The 27237-nt window shown below is 40.6% G+C and overlaps 1 protein-coding gene across 1 annotated transcript in view; it reads left to right on the top strand.

Annotated features, from left to right (window-relative positions):
- The window catches only part of LOC140212570 (gamma-glutamylcyclotransferase-like), a 36116-nt gene extending 14835 nt beyond the window's left edge, over positions 1–21281 (top strand). Inside the window, exons 2-4 of the mRNA XM_072283536.1 lie at positions 9118–9260; positions 13247–13385; positions 18109–21281. Of these exons, the coding sequence (XP_072139637.1) occupies positions 9118–9260; positions 13247–13385; positions 18109–18261 (435 nt within the window). The 3' untranslated portion in view covers positions 18262–21281. The remainder of the gene's footprint in view (positions 1–9117; positions 9261–13246; positions 13386–18108) is intronic.
- Positions 21282–27237: the final 5956 nt, after the last annotated feature.

Raw genomic sequence — 27237 nt, 5'->3', positions numbered from 1 at the left:
TTCTCCCTGTAACTTTTGATGCCATGTCCAATCAAGAACCTATCAATCTCTGCCTTAAATATGCCCAAGTTCTGACATTTACTGCCATGTAGCCTTGTCTTTTAAACAAAAATCTAAGCAGACTTTTAATGTGTGCTTTTCAGTTTTTATTAAAGTTAAATAGTTCAATCCTGAAATAATTATCTTGTTTCTATATGTGATTAGTAGAATGAAAGTTTCAGGAAATCCGCATTGTTAGGCTTGTGGCCCTCTGTTGGTCGAAGTTTACTACAAGGGCATCTCCCTCTTGAATATCATTGGCAAAATCTTTGCCAGAGGCTTCTTAATTTGCCTAAAGGAGTTGGCAAAATATGTCTACCCCGAGTTACAGAGTGGCTTCTGTGCTGGAAGGTCAACTGTGGACATGACTTCTTCTCTCTGCCAACTCCAGGAGAAGTGCACGGAACAAGAGAAGTCCAGCTGGTGCTAGTATCTGGAGCAAAGTGTCTTCGGGAAACCTTGTGTTGAAAGTTGATCTGGAAATATGAGTTGGTGATACATAGATCATGATAGGTGCAGAACTCCAGCAAACGCTGTCTGCTCTCATTCGTTTTACCCATGCCTGGGGTGACCTAGGCAGGAGGGCCATGAGTCATGATCTGCACCCACTCTGGCATTGAAGTCACCTAAGAGAACAAGGTGTTCCTTGCTGGGGGTATTTTTGATAGTGGCTGCGAGGTTCTCATTAAACTCGTCCTTTGCCTGATAATGTGGAGCACAGCACTGGACCGTACAGACTGACAAGAGTAACTGTTCCTTTGGTGGTATTGAGACAAAGAGTAAGAAGTCACTCAGACCCATTGCTGCCTGGTTCCATCATCTTCAACAGTGTGTTTCTCAGTGCAAGGCTTATTCTATACTCTCTGGGCTCGTCCCTTTGTCAGAAAAAGGTGTAGTCTTTCTCATTTATTGTGTCCAAGTCAGCCACATGTGTATCCTGGAGGGTAGCTATTCCACATGAAGGCTTTTGAGATCCTTGTTTATTACAGCTGTCATTACTGATGTCTTGGAGGTTATCAGGGTGGCCAGTCATCTTTGTCTGAACATTCTAACATCCCAGTTGTAGAACTGGTTTCTTTCATTGTGTTGTCTTGCCTGCTGCAGTGCTTTCAGTCTGCATTTTGGATAATACCTAACATCGGAAGCAACCCCTGGCACCATACTCTATGTCAGTCGAGCATAGTGGCCTGTAAATGGTAACTGCTGCTTTCTGTGTTTTGTCAACGCCATTAGGCGAAGCAGTAATGTCTTCTCCTGAATATTGTCGACACGGCAAGCTGAAATCGATACTTAAGTCAGTGTAGTACGATATTTGAGCAAGCTGTTGCCTGTGCAGCATACTCTCCCTCTCCACAGAACTGATGAACCCATGGGAACAGCAGAGACAGATACAGTTTGGCACCAGCAGCATTGTAGGAGTTGTCAGTCAGCATTGAACTCAACATTAGACTGCCTTACAACCTCCAGCTCTGGACTTTCCTTCAGGATTTACTCCCAAAACCTGCCTCGTGTGGGTATAGCCACAAGGTAGTGGAGATTTGAGATCAGAGTTTTCCTTCTGGATGAGCTGCCAACCATGGCTGGTGAGGCTCATCTGCCCGAAGTGACTGGTTTTAAGGTCACCAGTAACCCATCTTTGCCCCTTCTCCTGTCAGTAGAAATGGTTCTGCTGGGATTAGAAGCTAAGCCACATGTAAAGGGCAGGAGCTGGACTTGATTGTCAGAGGTTATTTCAGACAAATAGGCTATTGCCATTGCAAAGTAAAAATTAAATCATCCGCAACTTTTCCATTTCGCGCAAGTATGTCCTCAACCTATTCTCCCACCACCCCACCAGGGATAGGGTTCCTCTTGTCCTCACCTACCACCCCGACAGTCTCCGCATCCAGCACATAATTTTCCGTAACTTTCACCATCTCCAATGAGATCCACCACCAAGTGCATCTTTCCCTCTCTTCCCCCCCCCCCAACTTTATTTTCCACAGGGATCACTCCCGATGCAACTCCCTTATCTTTTCGTTCCTCCCCATAGATCTCCCTCTTGGCACTTACCCTTGCAAGTGGAACAAGTGCTACACCTGCCCCTACACATCCTCCCTCACTACCATTCAGGACCCAAATGGTCCTTCCAGGTGAGGCAACACTTCACCTGGGAGTCTGTTGGGGTTATATACTATGTTCAGTGCTCCTGGTGTGGTCTTCTATATAGCGGTGAGACCTGATGTAGATTGGGAGACCGCTTTGCCGAGCACCTATGCTCCAGCTGCCAGACAAAGTGGGCCCTTCCAGTGGCCACCATTTTAATTCCACTTCCCATTTCCATTCTGACATGTCAGTCAATGGCCTCCTGTACTGAGGCGATAAGGCCACAGTCAGGCAGGTTGGAGGAGCAACACCTTGTATTCCGTCTGGGTAGCTCCACCCTGATGGCATGAACATCGATTTCTCCAACTTCTGGTAATGCATCCTACCTTCCCATTCCCATTTTCCTCTCTCACCTTGTCTCCTTACCTGCCCATCACCTCCCTCTGTTGCTGCTCCCCCTTTTCTTTCTTCCATGGTGTGGTAAACCATATATATATGTTGTAACTGGGTTACCTGTCTGGACACACCCCTCTGCTGACTGCTCCTGTGGCGCCTCCCACAGACCCCTGAATAAAGGCGATTGTGTCACTGCTCCTCCCTCAGTCCAGGACAGATATTCAGCATGGACATGGGTCCATTTTACTGTTAATAAAAGCCTTTCAGTACTTACTCTACTTCCAGTCTTTTGGAGTAATTGATAGTGCATCACATGGCCTTCTGTCATCTCCTATTAGATTCCCCCTTTGCCAGCCCTGTATCTCTTTCACCAGTCAACTTCCTTGCTCTTTACTTCACCCCTCCCCTCCCTCCTGGTTTCACCTATCACCTTGTGTTTCATCCTCTCTTCCTCCCACTTTCTTACTCTGACTTCTCATCTTTTTTTTCTCCATTCTTGATGAAGGGTCTCGGACTGAAATGTTGACTGCTCTTTTCCATAGATATTGCCTGGCCTGCTGAGTTCCTCCAGCATTTTGTGTGTGTTGCTTGGATTTCCAGCATCTGCAGATTTTCTCTTGTTTATAGTTAAATCATCAACATTTTCCTTATGTAGTGAACCATATCAATCCTGTAAGAATGTTTGCAAAAGCTAAAATGCATTCCAGATTTAGGTTTGGAACTATAGCAAATTTAACCACAGTAACTCTGTACTCCCATAACGTCACAAACAGTCAGAATACAGTACCTATCTGTAATTTATTTCAGACAATTTGTATATAGACAATTTGTGTATATGGTTATAATTAGTCTGGCACAGATTTAGCCTGGAATTTATATATATATATATATATCAAAAGATTCTTGCAAATTCTTGTGTTTGACTTCTCTTGCCATTGGGTGCCAGTGAGATCTCAGCCATGCTGAGTTAACATTGAGTCAGCTAGACAGCCAAAGCAACAACTTTATCAAAAGCAGCATACTAGAAAACAAAAAAAAGCACAGCTTTAATTTAACCATTTAAAGGCGTTGAATAAGATTCCAATGAACTTTTCTAAACTGTAAAATCCATTTTATTTGTGAGTATTTGTGTTAGAAAAGGACAGATATCGAGTTACTCTATTTGGCCTAGATGGTTTGCTTGGGAGTTGACTTTTAAAAACTCGGACCTCACAGAGAAAATTATAGGCTTATCAAGGGGTTTTATACTGTGACAGGTCCAGTAGTAGGTGAAATTTGCATCAACTTAAGGGACTTCTTACTATGAAGGACAGATCTGTAAGAAGATGCTGAGTCACTGAAAATAATTTAGATGTTTTGGCAGAATCTGCAGAATTCCCTAACAGGCTGTCAATTTCAGAGTTAATGCTAATAGTTTTGCTGTAAATAAATCAGTAAATTCCAGATTTGTCCCTATTCCATTCAGTACTAGCATTTCACTTTGTTCCATTCAGTATCAGAAAACACAGAATTTAAAAAAAAATTAGATATAACGCATGGTAACAGGCCCGCCCTTCCAGCACAACTCAACACATAAAATGCTGGAGGAACTCAGCAGGTCAGGCACAACGTAAGGAGAGGAATAAACGGAGAGGAAGGGCTGAGACCCTTCATCAAGACTACTACACCAATGCGCCTGCTCCAGCCAATTACACCATTGTAACCAATTAACCTGCACGTACTTGGAACGTGGGAGGGAACCAGAGCATCTGGAGGAAACGCACGCAGTCACGAGGAGAACATTCAAATTCCTTACAGACTGTGGCAGAATTGAACCTAGATCACTAGTGCCACAATAACGTTCAACTGGAGTTAGCCACCAAACCTCTAATTCTGATTCCGGAGTTACATGTCAGACTTACTCTGGTAAAAATGTAACAGAAGTGAGCCAAATTATCTTTTGGGAAATATTGCTGAAGGTCTTGTGTTCAGAAACATGGTTATGCACGTGAATCAATAAATCAAATGCTGAAAATTAGTACATAATAAGACCATAAGATATAGGAGCAGAATTGGGCCATTTGGTCCATCGAGCCTGCTCCATCATTTCATCTTAGCTGATCCAATTTTCCTCTCAGCCCCAATCTCCTGCCTTCTCCCCGTATCCTTTCGTGCCCTGACCAATCAAGAATCTATCAACCTCTGCCTTAAATATACATAAAGACTTGGTGTACACAGCTGCCTGTGGCAAAGAATTCTACAGATCCCTCACTCTCTGGCTAAAGAAACTCTTCCTCATCTCTGTTCTAAGGGGACGCCCCTCCACTCTGAGGCTGTGTCCTCTGATCTTAGGCCCTCCCACTATAGGAAATATCCTCTGCACATCCACTCTATCAGGACCTTTCACCATTTGATCAGTTTCAACTAGGTCACCCCTCACCCCTCAATGAATATGGGCCCAGAATCATCAAATGCTCTTCATGTGACAAGCCACTTGATCCTGGAATCATTTTCATGAACCTCCTTTAAACCCTTCCCAGTGTGGAATAAGAATTCAAGTTTTTTGTAAGCTAGGCCAAGAGGCACTGAATCAGGCAACCTACCAGGATTGAACACAGTTATTTAATTTAATTAGTTTTGGATTAAATTTACTATAGGCAGAACCAATGCATAAAGCTCTCAAATGTAGTGAGTAATGAGGTAATGGAGTGTATCTGATTATGGAAGAGTAGGTGCTTGCTGTCTTGAGGTAACTTAAGCTGGATAAATCTGCAGATTGGACATGATGTTGACTCAGACGTTGTGGTAGGCTAGTGTAGAAATTGCAGCGGCCCTGGCAGAGATATTTAAAATATCCTTGGCCACAGTTTAGGTGCTAGAGGACTGGAGGATAGCTAATGTTGTTCCATTGTTTAAGAAAGGCTCTAAGGATAAACTGGGAAGTTGTTGGCCAGTGAGCCTGACGCCAGTAGGACTAAATTATTGACAGGTATTCTCAGGGACTGGATATACTGTATAAGTATTTGGCTGGATAGGCTGATTAGGGATAGTCAACATGGTTTTGTGTGTGGCAGGTCATGCCTAACAAATCTTACAGAGGCTTTTGAGGAGGTTATCAAGTAGGTTGATGAAGGAAAGGTAGTGGATATTTTCTACATGGACTTAAGTAAGCCTTTGACGAAGTTCTACGTGGGAGGTTGATCTAGAAAATTCAGTCACTTGTAGTCAATTGAAGTCAGCATTGACTAAGCGAGAGAAACCAGAGGGTGATTTCTTTGACTGGAGACCTGTGACTGGTGGTGTGCCACAGGGATTAGTGCTGAGTCTACTGTTGTTTATCATTATATTATTGATTTAGATGATAATGTGGTAAACTGGATCTGCAAGTTTCCAGATGACACCAAGACTGGGAGCGTAGTGGACAGAGAGGAAGGCTTTCAAAGCTTGCAAAGTAATATAAACTAGCTGGGAAATGGGTCAAAAATTTCAGATGGTATTTAATGCAGACAAGTGTGCGGTGTTGCATTTGGGAGAACAAACCAGGGTAAGGCATATGCGGTAAACGGTAGGGCATTGAGTAGTGTGGTAGAACAAAGGAATATGACAAGACAGATCAATTAAAAAAGTGTCACAGTTTTAGAGTCATAAAGAAAAGTTGTGGAACATTGGCCTCTGTTAATCAGGGCAATGAGTACAGGAGTTGGGATGTTATATTGAAGTTGCATAAGACATTGCTGAGGCTGAATTTGAAGTATTGTGTGCAGTTTCTGGTCATTACCTACAGGAAAGATCTCAATAAACTTGAAAGAGTGCAGAGAAAATTTACAAGGATGTTGTTGGGACTTGAGTTATAGCAAAAGGTTGAATAGGTTAAAACTGTATTTACTGGAGTGCAGGAGAATGAGGAGAGATACAAAATTATGAGGGGCATAGATAGGGTGAAAGCTTGCAGGTTTATTCCCCTCAGATTGGGTGAGACTAGAAATAGACTCATAGGTTTATGTTAAAAGAAATAGAAGTCATAGATTAAGGGGAATCTGAGAGGAAACGTCTTCACTGAGAAGGCAGTTAGTGGTAGATGCGAGATCAATTGTAACATGAAAAAAGTTTGGATAGGTACTTGGATGAGAGGTATGAAGGGCTAATTTCTGGATGCAGGTAGATGGGACTAGGCAGTAGACAAAGCTTTCACTGACTAGATGGGCTGAAGGGCCTGTTTCTGTGCTGTAGTACTCTTATTATTATTCTAAAGTTGCTGTAGGTGTTGCTGGAAACTAATTGGCACATGCTGCTTTTCTAATTGGGATCAGCCTATTGTAGCAGCTGAGACGAAAGAATCTCATGGATAAGTCTCCCCTAATATCAATAAGCTAGGCTGCAGCCATGATGTCCCTTCTCAGTTTGGTTTCTAGAATTGTTGTTGAGATTTTATTTTGTTTGCACTTCAAATCTTAGATTGCCATTTTGAGTTATTTCACTTGAATAAATAATGTTTACATCTATTACCCTAAGGAATATAGTTCATTATCCAGCAGGTGCAGTTTTGTGCCTTCTGATGCTGATCAATATTTAAAGAAAGCATTGGATAACTATCACTTGTGTTAGTATTCATATGGAGTAAGTGATTTTAATTTTGAAGTTCTGATGAAGGGATCTTTACCTTCAACTTCAATATGGAAAAGAGTGCATCCTGTCATGTAATGGACTTAAACATCTTTTCCATGTCAACTTTAGTCTAGATCTTGAATAGATTAAATCAAAAATGTGTGACTATATTGTGATTACATAATTGTATTTGTAATAGTGTTCATACATTAGTTTGGACATCCAAAGTAACGTGTACAAAAATGCTGGAGAAACTCAGCAGGTCAGGCAGCATCTACAGAGAGGAAGAAACAGTTGATATTTCAGACTGAGATGCTTCATCAGGACATGAAAGTAAAGGCTATTCAACAACATAAGTAAAGGTCCTCTAGAACAGACAAAATACTTTTTCTGTAGTACTATAATCTTCAGGGCATGGACTTGTAGCAATCTGTTTCTGGAACAAGCTTCTCCCCCAGGGACAAGGAGATCATACTAGAGACCTCATAGATGTTATAATCAACTGCCCTAATGAAAAAAAAAGACATCCAGTTATAATTATGGAGAGGTCATCTTGTTGTGTCATTAAGCAAAACCATTGCAAGCATTTCCCTCATTTACCTCCCAGTGGCTGTAAATCTCCAAGCAGAGTTGCAACAAAGAGCACAGCAAAGATGATTTTCAAATTCGAAGAATTCTTAAGTTAATTGTGGAAAGCAGCATCAACCGCAGTACTGTAGTTTTGATCCCTCAGAAACCTTTGGCTCATAAACCAAGAGAATCTTGGAGGATCCTTTTCAAATTTGACTGTGCTCAGAATTTTGTTACTATCTGTCATTCTCTTTATGATTCTGTTCAGATTCAAGCCATGATTTTCACCAGTGTCTTCATCACAGACCCATTTCCGGTACAAAATGGAATCTAGCAATACAGTTTTATCACTGCAATAATTGCTCCACAAACACAAATTGAGTTAATCTGCAGAATGAGCAAGGAACTGTTCAAAGTTCATTGCCTCCACTCTAGAATCAACATTTTTTTCCATTTCAGTATGCAAACAATGCCTGTATAGACTGAGCTTCAAACCATCATTAATTCCTTCCCTGAAAGGTAGAGAAGGGACCTTGCACCTAAAATGAAAAGCAAAGTTCATTCATCATTCATTGGATAGGGAAGATTAATAATAAGGGCCAGCAAGTTTCAAAGCAGATCATTGCTCACTTCTTAGGAGACATTGGACAAAATCTGTCAGTGCATCAAGACCAAACACTTAAGGAATCAAGCTAAGGAACAAGCTCAAAGTTTGCCGAGCAACTCTGGTACCCACCCTTCTTGCTTGCTGCAGTCGTGACCGTTAAGTATTGAAGACATACCATTGATGATCCCTTCACAAAATCCTCCAAATCTCTCGGTAGGAGAAGTAAACAAATGCCAATATCTTCACTTTGGTCAATATCCTTAACATCAAGATCTTAATCATGCTCAACCTTTTCTGAAGGGCAGGTCATATTGTTACCAGGTCTAACAGGCTCCATCAATAAGTAGCTCTGTCAAAGAAAATGTCTTTGAAGGCTCTTTCGGAAAAAAATATATTATCTTCACCAATTCTTTGGTATCCTTTATCCAAAACTGTTGAAACAGGTGGAGAAGCATAGGGGAAGGCACTAGCACATTAAGACCTTCTGAAAGCATACTGAAACCATGAATAAAGAACTGAACCATCAGCTCCTTCAAGATTCTCCTGTGTTACTAATGGTAGTATTTGTGGATCCTGTGTAGATTGCTTCAGTCACTTTGGAACCCAATGAATTTTAGTAGAAACAGATAATCCTTGACCTCGAAGGAACGCCTACGTGAAATTTCACTTTTTGATTACAATATTTATCTTTTTTTATGTTTGCCTCCAACCCCGATAAAACTTACTGATTTATAAACTGATTTTCAGCATGTTTGGTGATTGAATTTTCCAATGTGACATTCAGAAATGGGTGTCACAATTTTTCTTATGTGTATTACGTTTGTTATCTTTCTCAGGGCTATAAGCTTGCATTTGGCAATTGGAATAGAAGTGAGAACCGATGGGGAGGAGGTGTTGCCACTATTCTTCCAAGTCCTGATGATGAAGTATGGGGAGTTGTATGGCATTTGAAATACAATGATCGACAGTCTTTGGATCAGTAAGTATTTCTGATATTTTTATACGTGTCACCAACATTAACATTTTTTGTTTCTCCACGTACTTACACTGTGAAGATGATGGCTGTCAGGTATGGCTAATTTATTTTTAAACCTGATGTGTGTAAACATGAGTAAAGGGAAATGAATATTGTGATATTATTAGTTAACATCCTTGCTTCTAACCTAATGACAGAAAGGAGATCACTGGATGGGCATTTTAAGATGATTGAAGAACTACTGCCAGAAGTGAGTGAACCAACATGAGATTAGCTTCCATTGGATATCATTCCCACTGATCTAGCAGACTAATAGTTTAAATTTGAATAAGAGTAATTAAGAGGATTGAAAACAGAGCTAGTCAAAATAAGCAGGGAAATGAGGTTAAGGGATCAGTCAGTGGAGATATTGTGTCAAATATTGAAAAGCATCTTTCAGAATAAACAGATACATTTTAACAAGAAAGAAAAATTTCAAAAGGAGGACCTGCCATCCATGGTTAACAGAAAAAGTTTTTAAAAAGTCAAAAAAAACCTGAATAAAAAAATGGGTAGTAGGTCAGAGGATTGAATAGAATAGTGAAAAAAAAAGCAAAGAATGACAAAAAAAAATCTGGAAAAAACAGAGAGAGTTTCTGTAGATACTTCTACAATGGAATGTTTGAATAAAGTGCAGGTTGGCATTGTACAAAAGTGTCTGGGAAATTAATAAAGGACAGTTAATGAAAATTTCCAAGCATGCAGAAAGGGGATGTGGGCTATTGGGATTATTCCTTGGAAGCCACATGGATATATAGGGTCAAAAGATTTCTTCCTGTGTATGAGGAGGTTGTACTGAGGCTACAAAAATGTATACAATGGATTCCAGTTAATTAGGCCACCAGTTAATCGGGCCAGTTGTTTATTTGGGTCAACTCTTAAAGAACAGAAACTAATCAAGAAAATAACCAGTACTCCCTTTGTTTATTTGGGACACCATGCCCCTCATTTGGTATGGGAAACCGTTGCTGAACAATTTCTAACGAGTATCTGTCTTATGTGCTTGTGTGACTGTTAAACACAACTCTGTGCGGAGAGCAAACAGTTTGCATGTATTTGTGCTCAAAAAGCAGTGATTTTTGTCACTGATGGCAAAAAATAAGCATTAAGACTATTCAGAACTATTTTGCTCACTGTTTCAAGAATTTACTCTTGAAAATGTCAGAAACAGCTGAGACTGAAAATGAATCAACTTCACTACTTCAACAATTTAGGAATTACAAAGAATTTGAAGGTATCAACAATCATCTTGAATGTTACTTTTGGTCGCCACCAGATACTTAGTGCTCACCTGTGGCTCCAAGTAGCCGTTTGCATGTGACAGTAGCCACACCCTAGTATACTGCTTCAACAGGTGGGCTAAACCAGGTGAGAGTAGCCAGCAGGTCTCATGGCCCTGTGAGGTAGGGACATGCCTGTCCAAGCATGCAGTGTCAGCTCCAGCAAACTGGGTGGATAAGATCTACAGTGAGATCCAACTTGCATGGATCATTGTGGTTCTGCAATATTCTGTGGAGAGCAAAGAATGTGATGAGGCTGTCTGTGGAGAGCGAAGGGCATGGTCATCCATGCAATCAAGGAAGACCGCTTTCAGACTTTTGTATATTTTGTCCAGTGGGAAAGTGGTACCTCAATAAAAATTGGTGAAGGTCAGAGGACATACTAAGTTTCTTTAGCCTTCCAAGGTCGTTGAGGATTTGGTGAGCTTTGTTGACTGTGGTGTTCACATAGTTGGACCAGAATAAGCTATTGGTGATATTGGTGATGTTCACTTGAGGAACTTGAAGTTCAAGGTCACCTTTCCTGGCCAAATACCGGCTCTTTTGTTCTGCTGAAACTGAAGGAAAGGCTGTTGTCATGACAACATGTTACTAGGCTCTTTATCTCCTTCCTGTACTCCAACTCATTATCATTTGTGATGAGGCCCACTATGGAGGTATCATCTGCAAACTTGTAGATGGATTAACTATATGTTATGTGTGCATTTTATGTCAACTTGAACATCTACAGAATACCTTTTCTCTATTATCTGTTAATGTTATTGTGTTTATATTATTTTATGTACTGTATGTGGTATATGTACTTTTTTTGTAACTTAGTCCTAGAAGAATGATGTTTCATTTACCTGTGTATATGTGAATGAAAGTTTGAATGAAAGTAAACTTGAACATGGGGCAGAATCTGGTCATGCAGTCAGGTGTGCGTATGGAATAGGGAGCTGAAAATGCAGCCTTGTGGGGTACCTGTGTTGAAAGTTATTGTGGAGGTGTTGCTGCCTATCTTTATTGTTTTTAGTCTGTTGGTGAGGAAGTCAAAGATCCATTTGCAAAGGGAAGAGTGAATCATAGGTTTGGGAGTTTGGAGATGAGTTTGATTGGGTTTATAATATCGAAGGTGGAGCCACTGTCAATAAACAATAGTCAAACATAGATATCTTTACTGTCCAGATGCTTAAGTGGTGAGTGTAGAGTCAGGGAGATGGCATCTACTGTGGACCTGTTTCAGCAGCAGGGGAGCTGCAGTGGGTCAAAGTTATCTGGGAAGCTGGAGTTAATGCATTCTAGCTTCATAAAGCACTTCATGATGGTGGCTTTCAGAGCCACCAGGCATTAGTCATTAAGGCGCATTACTTTTTTTTCAGCTACTGGAATGATAGTAGTCTATTTAAGGCAGGAAAATACCTCTGATTGAAGCTGAGAGACATTGAAAATGTCTGCAAATAATGTCAGTGATGCTGCGCGCCTTTGTTTTGTAGTCTGTTATAGCAGGTAATTCCTGCCATGTTTACGCTTGTCTGGGATTCAGTTTTGGACCTTGTTGTCTCTTGGCATCCGTGATAGCTTTACCAAGGTTATAGCTCTTTTTTTTTGTATAGGTCAGGATCACTTGATTGAACACCTGAGTTGTGGACTTAAGAAGGAAGTGGATCTCCTGTTTTGTTCATGGTTTCTAGTTTGGGATTACCCAGATTGACCTCTTTAATGTACAGTCCTCAACACACTTGTTGATAAATTCCATGACAAATATCCCCCTCTCTCTCTCTACCATTAAATTTAACTCTGGTTTACTCAGAGTGGAGAAGGACTTAGAGCAACACTAGGTATGCCAAAAATGAAATGTCGACATGGAAAAGTTACATGTATGCGGGGTAGCAAAATGGCATGCTATAGATTGAGCTACATAATAACATCAGAGCTACACAATTCTGCCACCATCTCTTCAAAAATTCTGGTGGAGAATTAAATGGCTAACTGAAGGAGAAGGTTCCAAGAATATCCCTGTGCTCTCTGTTGGGACCTAGCTAAAACTAATAAATTTGCTCTCACAGGTACTAAGACATGTTGAGTGCCTAATCTATTTTGGCTCCCTCCTAACATCTGCATGACTATGGAAGCCAGTCTTTAGCCAGTTTGATTCACCCACACAGGAAATGGCTATGAGCACTTGATAGATCAAAGACTGAGATGAGATTATGTAGTACTGAAGCTTCCACCTTGAACTAATCAAGGTGCTCTTATTTGGTTGCAGGGCTGGCAGCTGCATGATGGATGAAAAAATTGCCTGATTATTTTCCATCCTCGAATACACAGTGTGATAATTTTTCTCCTCAACCCGTCTTTTTTCAATTGTTAGCAAAGTGATGCAGGGTTTAGTTGACAGTGCAATCAAAGAGCACTTACTCACTGCCCTTCTTGGGTTTTGTCAGAGGTGCCTCATTTAAAAATGATGAAAATAATTCTTTTTTAATTAAAACGGAAATGAATTAAAATATGAAAACTAGAAGGAGTAAAACAGATACTTACTTTTCAGGGTCAATAACCACCCACACCAGATTTCCATTCAAAACTATTTGATAATCTACATATAATTCAACAACAGTTTAACCAGATTTGGTTTTAAATTGTTTTAAACGTGTTTCTGACCACAAGTCTATTTTATTTCTCTAACAGCCAAGAAGGTGTTCACAAAGGAATCTACAGTCCAATAGAAGTCAAAGTTCAAAGGCAATGTGCTGGAGAAGAACTTAGTTGTTTGTCCTATGAGTTGAATAATTTTAATTCCAACCTTACATCACCACTTTACAAAAAGGTATGCAAATAAAAGAAAATCGACCTCTTCCTATGAAAATTAAAATAAAAATAGTGACCCCTTGATCCGTTGTCCCCTTGAACAATGCTGAATGGTTTTGTAATTCTATCCTGCTTATTAATTGTAGTATGGAATATTTCTAGTTGAAACCAGTTATCTATTGCATACAATAAAACAGTTGATTTTGTTTAAAATTCTTTTAAAAAGGTGAAACTTAAAAGTTCATCTTTGGCTCTTCAAGATTGCAGAAAAATGAAGTTTTTTTTTACTTTTTCCTGCTTTTTTTTAGTACTAATACTGTATTTTTTACTATTTGGGAGTTTAAATTTGTATTAACACAAGTAAGTTCCATAATGAAGGAATTAGATTTCTTTGCTTTCTTGTTGATGTTTGGTCATGCACTAAATGGGGATCCCAATCAGCCTCAACTGAAATGATATTTAAAATATACCAGGAACACAATACCAAAGATGTTGCTCTTCTTAAAAATTGAATGAATTATATGAAACTGATCTGCTACATTCACCACCAAATTTAAGAATGATATTCTCTTTGCATAATTTTCCCTTTTATAGTGCAGTTAGGGGTTACATACACCTAAAATTAATGCATGGCTTTCATGATGTTAGAGGTACAAAGCACAGAATCAGGCCCATCATGTTGTTGGTGACTATCCAATATCCAACAATGTTGACTGTAAAACCTAGTCTCTTGGTCAACCAGAGAAAATAAAACACTTTGTACACGTGATCTACTCTAAATACCATGTATTTATTCTTTAAACAAATCACTAATTTATCACAGGTGCATTAAAGATAATGTTTCCAAGCTGGCCAGGCTCTGTACTGCTGGGATTCCAAATATTGCTCATGTCCTGGATCTGAGTGCTTGTCAACTATTGGTCTCTGGAGATGTTGCTGCCAAGAATATGTGTTTCTTAATACTTTTTAGCACAATATTTTAGGATGTTAGCCTCCTCAAATTCAAACTGAGCCAGTCAGGCACTGGGAGCATATTCATCATTACAAATATAGGCCCACCCTGATTATTCTTTATCTCATGTCAGACTAGTGTATACTGTGATTAATCAATGCCAGGGATTCACGCTTTGGTGAAGTTGTTGTAAGTATCATTGCTGATATTTGTTGGTATTCTCAGCAAACTTAATGAACTATTAACAATATTTGTTTGAGACAAGCTCTAAATGTTGATCAAACTGGAAACACTTATCCGTTCTACTATACTGGGATGGTTGCTTTTAACCTTTTGCTTGTGGCCTTTGTACTCTTCTACTACTCGTGAAGTAGGCTTCTCTGCTCACCGCACTTGTAGAGATTTAGCTGCAAGTCACATGGCTACAGTTATTTTTAAAATACTAATCCCATTTCCGATTCTTGGCTGGTAGTCCTTTATGCCTTGCCGATTAAAGTGCTAGTCTTGATGCCTGTTAAATGTTATGGATCTCTGTGGCAGCACCACCACCTCGCGCAGTTTGCTCCAGATTTCAACCATCATCTGGTTGGAAAAACATCCCATCACTTAATTTGCATCCTTGTACCCTTGCTTCATACATCTCTGCTCTGGAGACATTTCTACTATCTATCTATCTGCACCCCTCATAATTTTATATATTTCAGTCAGGTCTCCTGTCAGCCACCTCTGTTCCAAGAAAAACAAAACTAGCCCATTCTGACACTTCTCATAACTGAAGTGCAACATCTTTCTAAATTCATCTTATGCCTTCATAACCAGCTTGTCTACCTGTGTCGTCTACAAGTTTTCCTGGATAGGTACATTAAGATCTCTTCATCACTCGCTATTCCTAAGTGCTCTACGTTTCATTGTGTATGTTTGAGATTTATTAATTCTAAAATTTATTACCTTAAATTATCAACATTACATTTCATTTGCCAATTTCCTACCCATCAGACCAATATCAATACCTGATCAATATCATCCTGCAGCCAATGATTACTTTCCTCCTCGTCAAAAACACCAATTTTTGAGTCCTATGCAAACTTAACTAAATATACTTTGTATATGCGTATCAAAATTATTAATGCATATATAATAAACAGTAGAGGTTCTGGCACCAATTCCTGTTGCACTCCTCTGGTGCTGGTGTCAAGTCACAAAACCAATCCTCCACCATCATCCTCTGTCATATAGTACTAAGCCAATTTTGGATCCACTTTGCCCTGGATTGCACAGTCTCTAACCTTTTGACTAGTCTCAAAGACACTTCTGAGGTCTATATAGAATAAATCAACTGCATTGCCCTTAGAGATACAATGTGTCAACACTGAAAAATTCATTCAATTGGTTAGGCAAGATCTTCTAATAAAACCATGCTGACACACTCCACTCTCTCTCCCCACCTCCTTTCTACCCTCTTCTCTCTTCATACCCCTCTCTCTTCCCCTCTCCCCGCCATCCTCTCTCTCATCTCTTCCACTCCCTTCCAGCCCTGTGTTGTTGGCACTGTAGAAGCATTATATTACTGTGCCACCCCTTCTCTCTCTCCCTCTCTCTCTCCTTCCTCTCTCCCTCTCTCTCTCCTTCCTCTCTCCCACTCTCTTTCTTCCCTCTCTTCTCCCTCTCCCTCACCGCCTTTGATTAAACTCTGCCTGTCAACATTTAGAATATTTTCCAATAGCTTCACTTCCACGGACATTGGCTTCACAAGCTTGTAATTACCCATCTTATCACTGCTGCCCTTCTTGAATAAAGCTATCATATTTGCTGTCCTCTAATCATCTGGTGAGCAGTGAGAATTTAAACGTAGACTGGATATATCTCATCAGACCCTGTGAATTTATCCACTTTTAAGCCAGCTTCAAGATCTTAATACCTCCCTTAATGGTAATTTACCATAGAATTTCATAAACTTTTCCAAATTCTTGAATGACAGTGTTCTTCTCCTCAGTGAATGCAGATGAAAAGTATACATTTTGTCCCTACCCTAGTGTCCTCTGGCTCCATGTAAAATGCCCCTTTGTTTTCTATTGGTCCTCCTCCTCTTTCCTTGGTTACCCTCATACACTAAGTACACATAAAATGCTTTGGGGTTTTGCTTAATCCTATCTACCACTGGACATTTCAATTCCCCTCTTTGTCAGATACCGTAATTTCTTTAAGCACTCTTCTGTGGTATTGAAACTGACTTTCTCCTGATTCAGGCCCTTAATTTCTGGAACCTTTTTATCCTTTCCAATAAGTACTCTGAATCTTGCTGATGTATGATCATTATCTCACAAATGATTTCTCACTGACAATTCAGCAACTTACCTACTTGCATTCCCTAAAATTAGGTCCAATATTGTCCCTTCCATGTACTAGATGCTACGTACTAGCTCTCCTTGATGCTCTTTAAAAATTTTAACCCCCCCCCAAAGCTTTTCATAGCAAGACAATCATATTTGCAAAGTTGATATCCCCTACTACTATGATCATTTTACTACATGGGTGTGATTTGCCCACATGTCTGCATCTCCACCTCCTGGTACATCCAGAGCAACATAATTGATTTCCCCCTTTTATTTTTATACTCTACCCAAATAGCTTTGAAGAGCCTGATCTGACATTACTGTGATAGTGGCATAATTAGATTAATTAACATTATAATGCCATTTTTATTTACATTCTCCTCCTCCCCTTCCCTTCACAGTATTAGATTCTACACCCTGGATTATCAATTTGCTAAATCTACTTTTTTTTCTATCATGCCTTTGTGATTGTCACAATATCATTTTTTCCATGCACTAAAGAAAACATTTCATTTGTCCAGTTTTTCAAAATCCTTGACTTAAAACAAGTGCAGAGTAGCCTTGCGTTACTCCCATGTGTCTTTTCATTCTCATGTTTGATCTTCCTGTTTCATTCTAAATTTGACTATACCTACCCAACCCCAACTCCAAAATCAGAATTAGATTTATTATAACTGACATACTTCTTGACATTTGTTGTTTTGCAGCGACAGTACAGTACAAGACATAAAAATTATCCTCAATTGCAAAATAAATAAATACCACAAAACATAAATAACAAGGTAATGTTCATGAGTTCATGAGCATCAAGGAGAGCTAGTACGTAGCATCTAGTACATTCAGAAATCTGATAGCAGAATCTATTTCTGAGTCGTTAAGTGTGTGTCTTCAGTCTCCTGTACATCCTCCCCAATGGTAGAAACAAGAAGACGGTATGTCCTGAATGGTGAGTGTCTTTAATGATGGATGCCGCCTTCTTGAGGCAACACCTTATGAAGATGTCCTCAAAGGGCAGGAGGATTATGTCCATTATGGGACTGCTGATTCTATCTTCCTCTGTAGCCTTTTGCAATCCTGCGCATTGGAGGCTCGATACCAGGCTGCGATGCAGCTAGCAGAATGCTCTATGTGTGTAGAAATTTGCAAATCTTTGTTGACATTCCAAATTTTCTCAAACTCCTAATGAAGTTGAGTTACTGTCATGCCTTCTTCATGATTGCATTTATGTGTTGGGTTCAGGATAGATTCTCTTGAGATGTTGACATCCAGGAACCCATTGTGCCCCATTCCCTTATATGCCTGTGGAGCAAATGTCCTGCTGCCTACAAACTTAAAACCATAACTCAAGAATTTAAGTGTTCAACTTGATAGCTTCTTTCTTTAAAATTACTATTTTGCAAATACTGTATTTCATTTTTATTGATTCACTATTATAATCATGTGAATTGCATTTGCAGGTTATCATCAAAGGTGCAAGAGAAAATGGGTTACCTACTGAATACTTGAAGAAGCTGGATACTATATTGACTAATAATTATAATGAAACTACCCCATTTACAATGCAAATTATGGAGATTTTGCATCAGGATACAAATAATACATCAATATAAAACATTTCTCTTGAGAAAATAATTGTTACAGAGGTATATCTTGGTTAGTTCAAATGATTATGCTGCATTGAAATTGAAGAACAGAATTTTATACATTTAGAAATTAGACTGGTGGAGATTTACTTCATGATTTTGCTATTTTATTTTGCATATTTTGATTTTCATTGAAGTTGTAGGGCTTTTTAAGTCACTTTTTCCCTGTTACTAGTTTTAATTACTATTTAATGATTTTTATGTTTAATAAATTTTAATAAGTTATAAAACCATAAAGCATAGAAATTGATACCCTAGGCTTTTATTGTAAAGCACTTATTCCATTTGTCCATACATCTCCTAATAAAATATCCATAACAGGTCAATATACAATTCAATGATCAAGAGTGCAGAGGTGAGAGATATTGAGTCTTCCCCATAATTACATAGACAAATCTCGATGAACTGCATAAGCTTCTGATGAGAACATACTCCTCAGGAAAATATTCTTTTATTTTACTTCCATTGTGCCATATAGTGAATCAGTGGTCCCATTATCTGAGAAAGTAATAGCAGTAGTCATTATTATGCTCTGTGAATTTGTGCATCATCAATGGATTGGGTTTCTTTTTGCAAGTTTCATTGAATTGAATTTATTGGATTTCTGGACAACTTATCATGAAGCAAGTCAATGGACAAAACACTCAAGAGTCTAGTAAGATGTTGATCGCTATACAGGATGGAACTCCAAGCAGCTTTCAAGGAACAAACTGTCAGAGGAAGGAACTAAGCACACTGACTGACTTGACCGAGTACAGGGGGTATTTATAATCGTGAAGATACATCACATAGATTGCTGTTTACAAGTACCCTATATATTAAAAAATGTGTCAGTTAGCTACCGCCCAAGGTGTGGTGATCTTTGTCTACTTGGAAAAAAAGTTGCTGTTGCAAAATTCAGTTGGCTGAGTAGTTGATAGAAAGTTGTGACATTTTCTGGGGGTGCTAGTCAATCTTTTATCCAAGTAATTCCTCTATTTTAAATAATATCAACTGAGAAATCAATTTGCTGTGAAGTTGGGGAGCTCAATGCTGTTTTTGAATGCTGCCATTGGACAACGATCTTATCGCAATAGAATCATGCAGGCGTTCCCATTCCCTTCCCTCCCTCTTATTTGGCAAATAGTGGCCTGAGGAACATCCAGAGTAGTTTCTTGCTGCTGCCATCATTTATCTATAGTTTGAGGTTGTGATTCCAGCTCTTAAAGGGAATTGTGTAACACACACCTTGTAACAATATTTTCTGTTCAGAAAATGATAATGTTTTTTATGGGAAAATAACTCAGGTAGCTAACTCAAATGATTTGATATTGACCCATATCGGTGACAGCAACTACACTTGAATGTCACCACATCTTGGGGAATAGCTAACTAGCACATCATAATGTGCTTTATTTATAAGGTATTTGGCAAAACATCAATGTGTGTGGATGTGTCTTTACCATTTTCCATGCTCCCAGCACTTGCTCAAGCCAACCCATGTGATTCAGATGGTTCCTCTGACAGTTTGTGCCTCGCTTACTGACTCACAGTTGCTTGGAGCTCCAAGTTGCGTAGCTATTAATATCTTTATTTCTCTAAGATTCAGTTGCTAGATCTTACTTTCACAGCAGTCTCCTTGAGCAGAATGTGATCTCATTAGAAGTTTACACAGTTTATCTTGGAATTTTCCTGTTCAGTTAGGGGTATGGTTAGATAACTGTCACTTCCTCACCACAGGTCATTACATAGTTTATAGCACCCTGTGGTGCTTTCCACTCTGCTCAGACATCACAAACAAGTGAGAGAGATCGTGTAATTGGCCCTCGCTCATATTGGTGATGCTATCTTAAAGCCTCTCACAAAAAACAATTTTCTTCAAGTTCATAAACTCTTGCACTGCCTTTTACATCTTGTGCGCAAATCACATGGATATATTGTCCAACCTATGTTAAAAATATTGGATCTGCCCAGTGGATTATTCTGAAAAGTAAATTTGAAACAGCATGGAGTTGAGGGATTTGGAGGTAAGGGTTAATAGTGGAAAGTTTGCTGTGGGTGGGAAGGAAAAGTGGTGGTTGTGTGTTGGAGAGGTGACTGGGGAGATGGAAATGGTACAGTACTCTACCCACAGAAGTGTGAAGAAATGTTCCATGTATTTACTTATATTTCATAAAAATAAGAACACATAAGATTGAAAAGATTAAAATGCAAGTCTTCACATTTAGACTGTTGATGAGAAATTTATGATGAGTCAACGCAAACAAAATGCTGAAGGAACTCAGCAGGTCAGACAGCATCTATGGAGGGAGATGAACAGTTGAAGTTTGAAGCCTTCAGAACTGATGAGAATTTTTTGTGTGTTGATCCACATTTCCAGTATCTGCAGCCTCTCTTGTATCTCCAGATTTATGATCCGTCTGGTTTAAGGGGAAAAATCTCTCTCCTATCTAAAGAAATGTCGATGTGCATTTATATTTCAGCTGTGTTGTGACTGAGTATCCCTTTTATTTTCTGAGCTATTGGGTAATGCATTCAGGTGGATGGAGTAGAAAGGGATTATCTTACAGCACTTTATATGACAGCAACAATGATGGCTGTACAACTTAGTAGCACATTTTGTTTTAAAATACAAAGAGGCATCTGTTTTCAGCAAACTTGTTCTAACAAATTTGGAATAATCATGTGTTCAGTTCCATTTTTTTTCTGCATTGTTAGAAAGTGAAGGTCATAATTTGTGCACATTTGTTACAAATGTGCATGATTCACTTTATGTTTATTAGGAATTTTAACTACACATCAGGTTGCATCTTCGAAAATAGTTATACAGCTAGCAATAAGCATCTGCAATTACTCGTAGCAACACATACAAAAAACGCTGGTGAACGCAGCAGGCCAGTCAGCATCTATATGAAGAGGTACAGTTGACATTTCAGGCTGGAACCCTTCATCAGGACTAACTGAAAGAAGAGATAGTAAGAGATTTGAAAGTGAGAGGGGGAGGGGGAGATCTGAAATGATAGGAGAAGACAGGAGGGGAGGGGTGAATCTAAGAGCCGGAAAGCTGATTGGCAAAAGGGATACCAGGCTAGAGAAGGGAGAGGATCATGGGACGGGAAGCCTGAGGAGAAAGAGAAGGGGGAGGGGAGCCCGGAGGGTGGAGAGCAGGCAAGGAGTTATAGTGAGAGGGACAGAGGGAGAAAAAACAGAGAGAGAAAAAAGGGGAAAAATTAAATATATATTAAAAAATATTAAATAAACAAATAAGGGATGGGGTGTGAAGGGGAGGAGGGGCATTAACGGAAGTTAGAGAAGTCAATATTCATGCCATCAGTTTGGAGGCTACCCAGATGGAATATAAGGTGGTGTTCCTCCAACCTGAGTATGGCTTCATCTTAACAGTAGAGGAGGCCGTGGATAGACATATCAGAATGGGAATGGAATGTGGAATTAAAATGTGTGGCCACTGGGAGATCTTGCTTTCTCTGGCAGACAGAGCAAAGGTGTTCAGCGAAACAGTCTCCCAGCCTGCGTTGGGTCTTGCCAATATATAGAAGGGAGCACCGGACGCAGTATATCACCCCAGCGGACTAATAGGTGAAGTGTCGCCTCACCTGGAAGGACTGTCTGGTGAGGGAGGAAGTGTAAGGGCATGTGTAGCACTTGTTCCGCTTACAAGGATAAGTACCGGGAGGGAGAACGGTGGGAAGGGATGGGGGGGTGGGAGAACGAATGGACAAGGGAGTCACGTAGGGAGCAAACCCTGCAGAAAGCAGAAAGGCGGGGGAGGGAAAGATGTGCTTGGTGGTCGGATCCTGTTGGAGGTGGCAGAAGTTACAGAGAATTATATGTTGGACCCGGAGGCTGGTGGGGTGGTAGGTTAGGACAAGGGGAACCCTATTCCTTGTGGGGTGGCGGGAGGATGGAGTGAGAGCAGATGTGCGTGAAATGGGAGAGATGCATTTGAGAGCAGAGTTGACGGTGGAGGAAGGGAAGCCTCTTTCTTTAGAAAAGGAAGACATCTCCCTCGTCCTAGAATGAAAAGCCTCATCCTGAGATCAGATGCGGTGGAGACGGAGGAATTGCGAGAAGGGGATGGCATTTTTTGCAAGAGACAGGGTGAGAAGAGGAATAGTCCGGGTAGCTGTGAGAGTCAGTCAGCTTATAATAGACATCAGTAAATAAGCCGTCTCCAGAGATAGAGACAGAAAGATCAAGAAAGGGGAGGGAGATGTTGGAAATGGACCAGATAAACTTGAGGGCAGGGTGAAAGTTCGAGGCAAAGTTAATGAAGTCAACGAGCTCAGCATGCCTGTAGGAAGCAGCACCAATGCAGTCGTTGATGTAGCAAAGGAAAAGAGGGGTCAGATACCAGGCTCAGGGGATCTCCCATCCACTGCTACCAACCTTATAGTTCCCACACCCCGCACTTCCCATTTCTACCTCCTACCCAAGATCCACAAACCTGCCTGCCCAGGTAGACCCAGCTTGCTCCTGCCCCACCAAACTTATTTCTGCATACCTCAACACTGTTTTATCCCCGCTTGTTCAATCCCTTCCCACCTATGTTCATGACACTTCTCACGCCCTGAATCTTTTCAATGATTTTAAGTTCCTTGGCCCCCACCGCTTTATTTTCACCATGGATGTTCAGTCCCTATATACCTCCATCCCCTACCAGGAAGGTCTTAAAGCTCTCCACTTCTTTTTGGATCCCAGACCCAACCAGTTCCCCTCTACCACCACTCTCCTCTGTACCTCTTGACCATGTCTGCAAGATTTTATGCATTGAGTTGCTGCCACATGATTGGCTGATTAAATATTTGCATCAATGAGCATGTGTGCTGGCGTACCAAATAAAATGGCCACTGAGTGTAGATGAACATGTAAAAGGACCAGCATGGGCCTCCTGCTAACCCTTCTCCCATTTGTCCAAACTACACACCCTCTCTACCCCTGAAGCCTTCTCCTTCACCTCTCCCTCCCATCTGGTGAGTGCTTGTGCTCCAAACCCAACTTTGGAGTATCCTGCCTTCATGGGGATGACCACCCTCCCTGCCTGACTGTGACTGCAGGTCAGGTTAAGAGACAGCTGGAGAGTCTACATCAAGGCAAGGCTGCTGGACTGGACAGTAGCAGCCCCAGGGTACTGAAGGCCTGTGCGAGCCAGGTGCCTGGTATTTTGCAGCACCTTTACAATCTGAATCTGAATCAGGAAAAAGACACTAGTGCTATGGAAGATTTCCTGCTTGGTTCCTGTACCCAAGAAGGTGACTCCATCTGAACTTAATGACTACAGACCAATTACCCTCACATCTCATGATGAAGGTACTGGAGAGGCTGATCCTGACTTACCTTGGACCACAGGTGAGATCTTCATTGGACCTTCTACAGTTTGCCTACCAACCTCGTGGGGGTGGATGATGCCATCATCTACTTGTTGCAGAGAGCTTACTTCCACCTGGATGATGCTGGTGGCATTGTGAGAATCACATTTTTTGATTTCTCTAGTGCGTTCAGTACAATACAACCACCTCTGAGTGAGAAGCTGCAAAGGATGGGTGTAGACAAATCCACTACATCCTGGATTACTGACTACCTGACAGATAGACCCCAGTTTGTACGGCTGGGTTGTTCTCTGTCTGAGATGGTGGTGAGTGGCACTGGAGCCCCATAAGGGACTGTCCTGTCTCCGTTTCTGTTCACACTGTACACCTCAGACTTTCAGTACAACTCTGGGTCTTGCCACTTGCAGAAGTTCTCTGATGACTGCGGTGGCTGGCTGTATCAGAGATGGGCAGGAGTCAGTGTACAGAGGACTTGTGGACAAGTTTGTGAAATGGTGCAGAGGGAATCACCTGCTCCTGAATGCTGCCAAAACCAGGGAGATGGTGATTGATTTTAGGAGGAAGAGGACTGTGACAAGTCCTGTATACATTCGGGGAGAAGAAGTTGTGGTGGTGGAGTACAAATACTTGGGTGTTCACCTTGACAACAGGCTTGACTGGAAAACCAATACCAAGAATGTTTACAAGAAGGGGATGAGCAGACTCTATTTTCTAAGGAAGCTAAGGAGATCCTTCAATGTGTGCAGCAGGATATTGAAGATCTTTTACCAGTCTGTTGTAGAGAGTGCAGTCTTTGTGGCTTTACTTTGAGGGATCTGCATTGGTGCTGGTGATGCAAAAACACTAAATAAACACCAAAAATGCTGGATCTGTCCTTGGCTACAACTTGGACTCTCTTGAATTAGTGATAGAGAGGTCACTAAACAAACGGTTATCCATTATGGACAATCAGGCACATTCTCTCCATGACCTATTGAATAAGCGATGGAGCGCCCTTTCAAATAGGCTTATTCAGCTCCGCTGTCACAAGGATTGTTACAGAAAATTTTTCCTACAAAATGCAATAAGCATATACTGTACAACAGTTCTCTTTGTGACAGGAGAACACACGTCATAGTACGATAATCTCTGTTTCATTATTTTGTACATTATTGCACATTGTGTATATTGTTATTCTGTACTTCAGTTAATATATTTGTTACTATTATTATTGTTAAGTGTGTTTTTATATGTTGCAGCTATAATGAAATAATTTCCCACTCTGGATCGATAAAATACTTATTATTATTGTTATTACGGTCATGAAACATCAAGTAAAGACAGTTCCTTGCACACGAACTCCCAAGTCACTTTGCACCTCAGATTTTTCATTTTTTTTTCTGTTTAGTAAATAGTCTATGCCTTTATTCCTTCTACTGAAGTACATTACTGCGCACTTCCCTACACTATATTCTATCTGCCACTTCTTTGCCCATTCTCCCAATCTGTCTATATCCTTTTGCCGACTCCCTGCTTCCTCAACACTACCTGCCCCTCCACCTATCTTTGTATCATCTGCAAACTTGGCCGCAAAGCCATCAATTCCATCACCTAGATCGTTGACATCTAATGTGAAAATAAGTGTTCCCAACACTGACCTCAGAGATCCCTTTATTCCCACTCTTTGTCTCCTGCCAGTTAGCGAATCTTCTGTTCATGTTAGTATCGTCCCTGTAATACTATGGACTCTTATTAGGCAGCCTCGTGTGGTACCTTGTAAAAGGTCTTCTAAAAATCCAAGTATGCAACATCCACCAACTGTACTTAGTCTATCCTTGTTATTTCCTCAAAAAGTTCCAACAGATTGGTCAGCCAAGATTTCCCCCTTACAGAAACCATGCTGACTTTGGCCTATTTTATCATGGACCTCCAAGTAACCCAAAACCTCATCCTTAATAATGGACTCCCAACCACTGAAGTCAGGGTAACTGACTTATAATTTTCTTTCTTCTGCCTCTCTCCCTTCTTAAACAGTGGAGTGACATTTGCAATTTTCCAGTCCTCAGGAGCCATTCCAGAATCTAGTGATTCTTGAAAAATCACTACTAATGTCTCCACAGTTGCTTCAGCTGTCCTCTTTCAGAACTCTGGGGTGTAGTCCATCTGGTCCAGGTGACTTATGTACTTTCAGCTTCCAAGCACCTTCCCTTACTACTGGCAACTACACTTACATCTGCACCCCCCCCCCCCCCCAAACACTCCTGAATTTCTGGCATACGAAGGATGATTGATAAGTTCATGGCCTAAGGTAGAAGGAGTCAATTTTAGAAAACCTAGCACATTTATTTTTCCTACATTTACACACTTAGTCCAGCGGTCGTGAGCATACGGACCGACCCCTTCTTTGTAGAAGTCGGCGTCTTGGACCTCCAGAAGTGGTTCACAGCAGGGGTGATTGATAAGTTCATGTCCTAAAGTAGAAGGAGATGAGGAGAAACTTCAAACTTTCTGCATTTTCACTCAGAGTTGAACTGCACGTGTATGCAACGAGAGCTGTATAACTCATCTCCTTCTACCCTGCTGTGGACCACCTGGAGGTCCAAGATGCTCTCGTTACATGCACGTGCAGTTCAACTCTTTGAGTGATAATGCAGAAAGTTTGAAATTAATAACATCTCCTTCTACCTTAGGCCACGAACTTATCAATCACCCCTGCTGTGGACTACTACAAAGAAGGGATCCGTATGCTCCATGACCGCTGGACTAAGTGTGTACATGTAGGAGGGCACTATGTTGGAAAATAAATGTGCTAGGTTTTCTAAAATTGACTCCTTCTACCTTAGGCCACGAACTTATCGGTCACCCTTCGTACTGCTGGTGTCTTACACAGTGAATACTGATGCAAGATACTTACTAAGTTTTTGTCCTACATCCTGGCTACTGTTCGGAGGCCTGTATATAACTCCCATCAGCGTCTTTTTACCCTTGCAATTTCTTAACTACCCACAAGAATTCTACATCTTCTGATCCTATATGACCTCTTTCTAAGGAATTGATTTCATTTTTTGCCAACAGAGCCACCCCGCCCCCTCTGCCTACTTGCCTGTTCTTTCGATACAGTGTGTATCCTTGGATTCAAGCTCCCAACTATGATCTCTTTCAGCCATGACTCAGTGATACCCACATCATACCTGCCCACATCTATTTGCACTACAAGATCATTTACCTTATTCTGTATAGTACATGCATTCAAATTTAGCACCTTCAGTCCTGTATTCATCACCCTTTTCAATTTTGTTCCCATGTTACACTTCAACTTATCCCACTGACTGCAATTTTGCCCTATCATCTGCCTGTCCTTCCTCACAGACTCACTACGCACTACATCTACTTGTATACCAACTGCCCCATCCTCAGCCCAATTGTTCCAGTTCCCATCACCGTGCCAAATTGCTAAACCTTCTCAACAGCGCTGGCAAACCTGCCTGTAAGGATATTATTCCCCTTTGGGTTCAGCTGTAATCTGTCCTTGTTTGTATATATCATACGCTCCCCAGAAGAGATCCCAATGATCCAGAAATCTGAAACCCTGCCTCCTGCACTAATTCTTCAGCCATGCATTCATCTGCCAAATCAT

The sequence above is a fragment of the Mobula birostris genome, chromosome 19, assembly GCF_030028105.1.
Source record: "Mobula birostris isolate sMobBir1 chromosome 19, sMobBir1.hap1, whole genome shotgun sequence".
In the NCBI taxonomy this organism is placed as follows: domain Eukaryota; kingdom Metazoa; phylum Chordata; class Chondrichthyes; order Myliobatiformes; family Myliobatidae; genus Mobula; species Mobula birostris.
The sequence above is the reverse complement of the archived record's forward strand: the minus strand, read 5'-3'. Positions and strand labels throughout refer to the sequence as shown.